The sequence below is a fragment of the Taudactylus pleione genome, unplaced genomic scaffold (assembly GCF_031769625.1).
Source record: "Taudactylus pleione unplaced genomic scaffold, aTauple2 ptg000672l, whole genome shotgun sequence".
In the NCBI taxonomy this organism is placed as follows: Eukaryota; Metazoa; Chordata; class Amphibia; order Anura; family Myobatrachidae; genus Taudactylus; species Taudactylus pleione.
In genome coordinates this window covers 1,052,113-1,062,500 of record NW_028285074.1, presented here as the reverse complement: position 1 = coordinate 1,062,500, position 10,388 = coordinate 1,052,113, and the positions used below count along the sequence as shown (strand labels likewise).

Genomic DNA, 10,388 nt, shown 5'->3' with positions numbered 1-10,388 from the left:
TGCAAGTGGCATATTCACATCCCTGGTGTAAATATTGAGGCAGGTTTCCAGTTTAGAATTTTATACAAGACCCTATTATTATTATAATCATACCACATTAAGGAATACTTAGAATCATTGTTATACTGTATAAAATTAAATTAAATATAATTCAAATCAGAAAATAAATGCCTAAGAAAAAAACAAAACATACATCTTATTATGTGTATTATATTACGTTCAGTTTTTATCTCTGAGTTACGAACTTACAGCCGACCCTAGCCAGGACCCCAAAATGATTCCGAACCGCGACTCGATTCGGCTCAGAACCCTAAGTTCGGGTTTGTACGGTTTTCCAGGAAAACCGAATCGCACATCTCTAATATACAGATGAGGAGTGTCGGATAAAATAAAACCACTACTTATAATTAAAACAAAGCAAGACAGATTTAAAAAAAAAAAATAACAAAAACATTTAAGTTCAACAATGTTTAAAAATATTTTATTAAAATTTTTATATTTCAAATGTACCAGTCATACTATCTAGCCATAGTGAGAGTAAACACTGTATTTACTATACACTTACGTGAGGAGGTGGTGTTGGTGAAGGACCTGTATATAAATAAAGAAAATGTCATTGTACGATGTGTTACAATCATAGAGTATCCACTCAAAGGATAGTGTTTAATATATCATAAAATAGACACTAATTACGATTACCTGACTTTCCCTCAACCCAACCTCCATGTCTGATGTGAATTTCACTTGTACTTATTCTGCGGTGGATAGTAGACAATACAGCTAGCTCAGACATATTACAAGCTATGTTGTGGGATGTTTTTTTCCTGTTTATTAGATTATTGACCTATTTTAGGAAATGGACAATTGTTCCCTTTATTGCACTAGTCTGAGCACAGCCGGCCCGGGGTATAGGCTATATAGCTGAATACTTAAGGCACCATTGCCCCAGCGGGGTGTCCAGCAGGCATTACAACCCACCTCACTAGCCTAAATCTTGTCTATTGCACCAAATTGGGCAGGTCCAGCTCAGATTCTGAGGTGATGCCATGCAGCAGAGGCATCACTAGGGTTGGCATCACCCAGTGCTTTTAAAGGACCACGTGCTCATGAAATGTGGGTGTGGCCTCATGGGGAAGGGGGCATGGCCTCACAGCAGGCCCCGTTTTCATCACTCTGGGGGTGTTCCTTTACCTATTATGCAGACCACTCACATGTCACTCTGACCTCTCCTCATGCCAGTCAGAACTTCCACATGCCATTCAGTGCCCCCATATGTCACTCATAGCTCCCCACATGCCACTCACATTAACACAGAAGCAAATGGTTGTCCTTACTGATATATTAAAAGAAATATATCTATATTTTTGTACCATATACTATATTGTACTCCCACTTCCGTAGATCACCATTCTACTATCTGTATAAGAAATTTGCAAACAATTGATCTACCAAGCTTTCTAGAAATCGGCAGAACATTAGTAGTAATCGGGTTTGGTACTTTAAGTCACAGGACTGAGCAATTTTTTTTGCCAGCCACTCATTGCATGATATGTCCACAGCACTAGAACAACCTACTGTATAACTAAGGTTAAATCAGTCCCACAGCCTAATTCTCAGTAGTAATTCTGCTCCTGCTCTCATGCCGGCTACCTTAAAGAGAAATTTCTGTCCAAAGGTTATCAGGAAGAATGCCTGAATACCTATATTACAGAGCTTGCGAAGATTGATAGAACTAGTTTATTGGAATCTAAAAAGGTAACCAATAAAGAAGAAATCACATTACCTTTCATCACTACTTATAGCAAACAATCTAAAGAAGTGGAAAGAGTGGTGAGAAAACATTGGCACCTATTGAATAGAGATCCGGTGTTAAACACGATAATCCCTATTAAACCTCAGTTTGTATATTGGAAGGCCAATAATTTGAGAGATAAATTGGTAAAAAGTGCGATCCCTCCTAAGAAATCAGGAAGAATAAAAACAGTAGGCTTCCATAGATGTGGCATATGTCTAATGTGTAGAAACCACAATACACAAGTAAGCAAGATAGAAAAATTTAAGTCCACGAATACAAATTTTACATATGAGATTAAAGATTTCATCACATGTCATACTAAAAATTGTATTTATCTAATAGAATGTGAATGTGGCCTACAGTATATAGGCCGCACGTCTAGACCATTGAAAGATAGGTGGGCGGAGCATTTGCGCAACATAAAGAATGGCGTTATGAATCACTCGTTATCTAAACATTTTTTAGAAAATCATAATAAATGTTGTAAGTCCTTGAAATATGTTATGGGTATTCAAAGTGTCTCGAAGCACTGGCGGAAAAACCATGTAGACCAGAATTTGGCTCAAACGGAAATGAAGTGGATCCATAAAATGGGATCTTTAATACCCAATGGGCTCAATGTCGAGTTTGAGTTAAAATGGTTTTTATAATTTTACAAATCCTTTTTAATGTGACCTGCTTATTATATTATATTATATCTACCTCGTTTTTTATGATGTTTTTTATGATGAGATTTATGATGCATTTTATTATATTTATTTTTGCAATATCTATTTTAATTATTTATGGGAAGTAAGCAATCATTTCATATGCTGGTATATATTGTTATTTGCACATTTGACCTGGTGATTAGGATGTGTTATGCACCCCACGAGTTGAAACGCAAATATAAACGGTTGCCTAGTTATGTGGTACCATTAGGACATGCACAGTAAAGATGTACAATTGAAAAGGGAGATATAGACGCTTTATGCATTCCACAAGTTGGAACGCAAACAGCATCTGCTGCTTAGTAGTATAATCGGCAGCAGAGCTGACGCTGCGTCACTCCCGGACATTGATTGGAGGAACGTACGCTCCATTGAATGGAGCGCACGCAGAGGACGTAACGTCACTTCCGTGCACCGCGATCAAAGGCAGCGTGCGTTCCATTGAATGGAGCCCACGCGCAGGAGGCCAGAAGCCTTGGTATGCGGATATGATGTTAAGATGCATCTATTTCCGCTGAATATTACAGGAAGCCGACCGGAAGTGGTATGCGTTCCAGTTAATGGAACGCACACCGCTGAAATGTTATTTGAATGATAATTATCACATAGATTGGGAAAAATAGAAATTTTATTGTAGGAGGCGAGATTGAGCTGGATTTTAGCTAGTAACTGTGCCCTATAAGAATAAAATAGGATCAGTGGGAGATGGACCAATAGGGAGATAATTGAGGGTATATAAGGAAGTAGTATAAGGTGACCAACACACACCTTGAAAAAGGCTCTGTATGAGCAGAAACGCGTTGGTGAGAAGGAGCTGCATTGAGAACTACCAGGAATAAGGGCTAGAGGACGCATCACTGCTATTTAAACACCAGGGGGACAACACGAACATATCCCGGGAGGTGACTGTTTATATCCCTGTAAATGCTATTTTGGGTGTGAATTGTCCTACACCCCTATATATCTGGTACGCAGCCATTTTTATGTGTTTTATGGATGTTTTGAATAAACTGTACTTCACTATATACTACTTCTGAATTTCTTTGAGGAATTTTGGCATATTTACTGGTTGAATTGTTTGAAAAGAAACAGCATAGGAATCTATTTCGAAGATACTTTCTCATTTATTAACTTTTCCTGAGTCTGACTTGTACTCCAGAGGAGCGCGGGAACTGCAAGTACTGTATTTATTGTGACTTATAGGGTGTAAGTGGTCACCCAAGCACTTCCTGCAGCACCATTGGATTGGTGCGCTTATTTCAATATATAATTTTTATTAGTAGTAATTGGGTTTGGTACTTTAAGTCACAGGACTCAGCAATTTTTTTTGCCAGCCACTCATTGCATGATATGTCCACAGCAATAGACCAACCTACTGTATAACTAAGGTTATACCAGTCCCACAGCCTGATTCTCAGTAGTAATTCTGCTCCTGCTCTCATGCTTTGCACTGTCTGCAGTCAGTAAGGGAGTAAGGAGCACTTTTTACTTGACGATGACAAACATGCACCCACCCTCCACCCTTCCTTCCAACAGTGTGCCAGTTCCAGTACCCCCAATGGAACCTGGCACCTCCCAAAACTGTTTGAGAGGGGCGAGTCGCATCCTTTCCCCCCTTTTTCCATCACCCATGATACACCCTGATTATAGTGACAATCATAGAGACAGTTCTCTACATTGGTGCCTGTGTGACCTCTGTTCTCTTTTTTCGGTTACTTACCGCACTCATATTCTGGGCAGCAGTTGGTATCAGAATCTCCACTTTTCAATGGCGGGCTGCCATCTTTGCATTCGGGAATGGGATCACAGGTCACCTGGCACTCTGAAAATAAGTACAAGGTTTTGTATTACCCTGGGACCCCTGGTATAATAAACACATCCTGGGAAGGTGGTACACACTGCAGAGGGTTGTATGCTATTGAATCAAACTTCCTCACATGTTGCATCAAATCTTCCACCTATTCCTCATGCAGATTATACTGTTCACTACAACAAATTGAATGGATTGAGTGCCTGGCCAATTAAATCAAGATTTGCATTATAATTTATACCCAAAAACAATTATGGAACTAAATCAATTACCCAACAAGTTCTACCGCAGCTTCTGTATGCTCGATTATCTCTCACTTATTATATATAGGAGAAAAAACTATTTCATGATTTAAGAGGGGGAGGGGGGGGGGCGGCATTGGAGAGAAATAAAATTGTGAGAGATTGAGAGATAAAGTACCAACCAATCAGCTTCTAACTTACACTTTAGTTCACAGTCTGCGTTTGAAAATGACAGTTAGTAGCTGATTGGTTGGTACTTTATCTCTCACCATGTTACCTCTCTCCATGGTTTGATAAAAAATTATTACCCAGAATGCAAAGGATTTGATGGTTCTCTGTGTAGCGGGTGTGGATGCAGGTTGGGTACTTACGGCAAATGTAATTTGGACAGCACTGATCTGCCCAAGGGATGGCTACCATGACTTCTCCCTTCTTCTCACATTCCGTAGGGTGACATACCACATCTTTACATGGTTCCTGTATGCACAAAAATACAATGGCCGCCATATTAATAGCAACCAAATGTTTGCCATTAAGACCATATGATTGGCATGTTTTGATAGGACGCTGGTGCGTGGAATTCCCCATACAGAGAGAAATATTGTCCAAACCTGCAGTACCACTTGTGCCCATCAGGGGATGCTGGGCTCGTCAATTTAATCTGTGCATTTATTTTATGACGTTATGAGACGTTTATAGATAACAGTTTAGTAGATTTCAACTATACCTTATACTTATATATATATAATATGTGCATAATATACAGGTATAAAAAATGTGATGTGGTACTTGGAAAAAAACTTATGGTGAAATGGCAACAATGAAAAAAGAAATTTGCCCAGTGAAAAATCTGATTCTACTAGATATTTTATATTTGGAATCCCCTCAACAAAAGACTGTGCTTGCCCCAGCGCAACCTGCTCTATACCATCACCAACTGCCCCAAAACGTAGCGGCTGAGTGGTTCAATGTATACCTTCAGTTTGTGTTAGTAGCTCTCTGCTTTCTGACCCTATTGTTTATCCTATACAGGGGTCTAGACTCTATTCACTAAGCCTTGGAGAGAGATATAGTGGGGAGTGATAAAGTACCAACCAATCAGCTCCTAACTGTCATTTTTCAAACATAGGGCGAGAAGCATCAATCATCGCATTTTGGATGTGATGCATCCTGCCAATGATCACATGCATACCTGCATTTACTAAGGCCGTATGCATGTACATTGATGCAAAGGACATCTCTCCCAATAAGAGCTATCCTTTGCGGTTTTGGAATGGCCGGGTTTATGACCTGGGAATCCCACTGTGCATGCGTGTCCATCGGTCAGTGCATGCACAAGTCACAGGGTACCCTACTCGGGGAAAGCTTTGAAAAGAAGCCCATAGACCTCTATAAGGCATCGGGTCCAAGCTCCGGAAAGCTTTGTATATGGAAAATACGGACAAACGTATGAAAACTTCATTTTCGGAGGTTTGACCGTATTTTTAGCATTGATGCATCACATCCACAGCCTGTAACATGACAGTTAGGAGGTGATTGGTTGGTACTTTGGGGTCTATTTACTAAGTCTTGGGTGGAGATAAAGTGAACAGAGATAATTTACCAGCCAATCAACTCATAACTTCCATGTCACAGGCTGTTCATCCAAGGCTTAGTAAATAGACAAATCTCTCTCCACTTTATCCATCCAAGGCTTAGTACAACTCCCCTTTAATCCATATTAATGTTGTAGTTCTCAGTAATAAGAGTATCACAGCTGAAGGTAAACAAAAATACATTTCAGCCAATCAGGAGATAAGTTTTGCCGGTAAGTGAAGAATTAAGGGTCGTTTACAAATCCCACATTCTGCAGAGCAACAATTATTTTCTATGCGTGCAATTGTACAAAATGAGCCAACCCTGTAACTAAATACTACTTGTGTAGAAACAAAAAATTGGCTTTAACATTTTTTATTCTACTTCTGTATATATTCAGATACTTTGTATCTGATACTGTAACTCTCCCTCTATTCTAAATATGGTTGCGTGTAGGGCTCTATAACTTACAGGAGGAGGCGCTGCAGTGGTCACGGGGGGAGGAACCTGAAAATAAAAAGAGTATAATAGTATATCAGAATATGCAAAATCAAATATAGGAAGTGCTATCTCTAACCCACAAGGTCTATACAGTAAACATGTAATATAACCCAAGAGGCTAGAACTTCAGAGAGTGGTATGTTCTCATATGTAATACCAGAAAGAGAAAAAAGGTGGAAACAGAGATCAGAAAGGGGGGTCATGTATTGTGCCAGGATAGCAGCAGGGGCTGGTAAAGTTTCCGTACCAGTGGCAGGAGACTGCCGTGGCATGGGGTGCGGATGCTGAGAGGCCTGGAGGTGTCAGTCTATTGTATTGTGAAGCCCCCTGTCCTGCTCAAATGAGAATACACTTTGGCCGACACATGGATCTTGTGCCAAACAGGAGCTGAAAGCCCACACGGGACTCAGAGTAGCTGCTTATACGTCAGCCCCAGGTACACTCAGAAGTGTTACTCTCACCCACAAATAAAACTACTATCAGGTCTTGCAATGGAGATGTTTAATGACTGTTTATTACCATTACAAAGCTGGAGTGGAGTGGTGATAGAGCACTAACATGCATTACATTAGTGATGTACTGTACTTGCCAACATTAAAGAAAAACTCTCCAAGGTGCCGGTGGGAGGTGGAAGGGGGTGTATTTGCATTATGGTTGCCCTAACCACACTACTGTGCTGTTTGAACCCACGATTCAATGCGTTTTGCTTCATACAAACCGCAGGACCACCCCACCTCACTCAAAAGGGCAACATGCATTAGATTGGTCCACAGAGTCCGGGAGAACCCCCAAAGTGTAGGACTCTCTTGGAATGAGTAAGTACATGGTGTACTAGTGTCTATGAATAAATCTGACCTCCGACTATCGGCTCTCCTCAGACTATAGGGGAGATGTATCATGTCTCGGAGGGAGATAAAGTGAAGGAGTTGTCCAAGGAAACCAATCAGCTTCTAACAGTCATTTCTGTGCTAGATACATGACAGTTAGCCGGGTACACACTGGTGAGATATTGGTCCAGTTTGGCTTGTCTGGCCAAATCGGAATGACAAATCGGGCATATAGTGCAGTGTGTATACCCGATTTTCCCGCTCCCACGGTCGCATGTGATATATTCAATCGTTAAAAAAATCGGTTAGTGTGTATGTGAAAACCGACCAGCGATGCGCGCTCCCGCTGGCCGTTTACGATAACCCCAGTCAGCTGTACATGCAGCAAAATCTGGGGTTATCTAGAGTGATGCCATGCTGCTGAATGCAGCATGGCCCCGTGCCCCCCGCCGTCATCCGATGCCAGCACCCCCGCCAGTGCCCGCCGATGACGATATTGCCGCATACACACATCATGTAGTGTATATGGGGCTTTAATGTTGCTTCAGTACACAATGTTGTCTTGCTATGTGTAGGGCTGGGTACACTTTATAATGTTCATAACTTGGTGCACAAAATAATTATAGAATATTAACTTACAGTTGGAGAAGTAGCTGTAAAAAATGCAAATAAAGCAAATATTAGTATTAGTAAATATTAGTACAATAGACAGATTTATATAATTTGATACAGTTAACAACAGTAATAAAGGGGCAGTGTCATTTGTATGACTACAAATATTAATGGGTTTATATTCAGCGGATGAAGGTGAAAATACTTGCAGTGCAATGTTATACTTGTAACTAGGTGACTGACATTTTCATAATGAGCTCGGTAACTTTTTGGCGGAGTTACTCTATGGTTAGTTAGTATAAAAAGAGGTTTTGCCGTTCTGAAAACATTATTTTTATACAACAGGGGACTTTAAACATACTGCAACAAAGTTAATTCACTCCAAAATATTTTCTTTTGTTTCCTTTAAGCTATGTATAATGCATTTTCAGACGTCAGACCAGAACCAACCGTATGAATAAAAATAACAAGGAGAAAAAAAAAAAGAGCACTTGATAGAAAATGTGTTTCATAGAAATGGAAATAAACACAACAGTTTATAACTTTATACACATTGGGGATGGGAGAAATACTACTCATGTAAAAAATTAGCATTTTCTCAAGGGCCGGCTCTAGGGGTGTTTGACGAGTGCGGTCGAATATGGGCGCCACCTCATAGAGGGTGCAGTCCTCCCAACTGTCTCAATTTAAGCAGGACAGTCTCATTTTTCGGGCACTCGGGGGACACTCAGGTACCGCCACAGCTTTGCTTTGCTGAGCAGAGAGCAGCGTTGGCGGTGAAGCTATATGGAAGCCGGCGTCCATTCAGTGGAGGGGGACGGCTGGGGGCAGCCCAGCTGCTTACGGAGTGCTTGGCTTACTCCCAACATGACATAAAATGGGTGGCGTGCCATATGGGTGTTGCCCCAAAATGGCATCATCTGGGGCTCGTGGTGTATGAAAAATAACAACTCCAGCTGCTATAAAGATCTGGTTTATTACGGGAACAAGTGGCAGAGCCCAGGGGGGAATCTAGAGACGTTCTACTCAGACACAATCGGGATGCATTCCCGATGCAACTTAGACAAATGCACAATAGCAAAATAAACCGCTCCATTACATCCGACCTCGGCAGCCCATCCTCCTCTAAATCAGGGTCTTTGCCTCTAGACAAACTCACTTGTATTTATGTACTGTTCTAGCAGCCTTCAGCCTTTCTTTCACATAATTACTTACGGCACTCATATGTTGGGCAGCATTGTGTCTCTGCATCAAAGTACGTTATCGGCTCACGCCCATCACAATATGGAATGGAGTCGCACATCTTGCACCCTGTAAGGAAAATGGAATTCGCAATTCCTTAGCAGGTTCTTTCCAACGGCATACATCATTATGTAGCATTAATACTAAGACCAATATCTGGAGCTGTCTATCTCTTGATTCTATATTATATTTTCCTATTCCACATAAGGAAATGTTAAAAAAAATGATTAAGTGACTATCAGTAGAGATGATGGCTCGGGTCACACAAGCCGCAAGTGTACCCAAGTAATAAAGAACTCACGGCATTTGTATATAGCGCAGCATTCGTTCTCCCAGCCTTCCAACTCCAGCGAGGAACCTTCCCTGGTGCAGACAGGTTTCTCTTTACACTCAACGTCATAGCATTCTTCCTGTAAAGATAGGACAGATCTGGTAACCAATCAGCAAAGCCGTCTTTGCTTGATTCAATAGGAAGCTGTGACGGTTACTTACGTTTGGGGTTGTTATTTCAGGGCTGGGTGTTGTGGGGGGTTCGTTGGGTACTGCAAAAGAAAGCAGTTAGTTATAAAGGCGGCTGGTGTAGGCAAAATTAAATAAAAGGAAAATAGATTTTAAAAAATTAAATTGATAAGAAACTACTTTTGCCTGCCATAAACTGGTCCTGCCGTGCGTAGCCTACGTATTACCGCACTGTATAGTGAAAAAATACATTGAGAGAACATAGAACTTAACTTACTGCAGTCATAGAGGGCACAGCACGGGTCTTCTGGGTTCGATTTCACTAGAACTCGATCGCCGTCATCACAATCTGGTTCGGAGCACTCGTATGGGTTACAAGGCTTTCAGGTAAAGAAAAGCAAACAGATATATAAACAACATGATAAATACTACCGTAAATAAATATTTTATACACCTGTTACTTTTATTGTGTAACAATATCATATCTTCAGTGAGAATTTAGATTGTGCTAATATGGCACATTGCAAATATGCCCCTAGAGGCGGTGAGCAGTACTACAATTCCAAAAAACGGGGGAAGTACAGATGATACACGGTGGCTTCAGTCGTGCCAAAC

At 40.9% G+C, this 10,388-nt stretch overlaps 1 protein-coding gene across 1 annotated transcript in view; it reads right to left on the bottom strand.

Moving 5' to 3' along the window:
* Window positions 1–10,388, bottom strand: part of LOC148478190 (uncharacterized) — a gene marked incomplete at its 3' end in the record, with an annotated part of 198,930 nt that overhangs the window by 1,064 nt on the left and 187,478 nt on the right. The window contains exons 110-119 of the mRNA XM_088455835.1: window positions 10,051–10,153; window positions 9,807–9,856; window positions 9,616–9,724; window positions 9,288–9,383; window positions 8,100–8,113; window positions 6,604–6,639; window positions 4,929–5,034; window positions 4,226–4,327; window positions 566–591; window positions 1–22 (exon numbers count right to left, since the gene is read on the bottom strand). The exon at window positions 1–22 is cut by the window's left edge and continues 84 nt beyond it. Coding sequence (XP_088311961.1) covers window positions 1–22; window positions 566–591; window positions 4,226–4,327; window positions 4,929–5,034; window positions 6,604–6,639; window positions 8,100–8,113; window positions 9,288–9,383; window positions 9,616–9,724; window positions 9,807–9,856; window positions 10,051–10,153 — 664 coding nt within the window. The remainder of the gene's footprint in view (window positions 23–565; window positions 592–4,225; window positions 4,328–4,928; window positions 5,035–6,603; window positions 6,640–8,099; window positions 8,114–9,287; window positions 9,384–9,615; window positions 9,725–9,806; window positions 9,857–10,050; window positions 10,154–10,388) is intronic.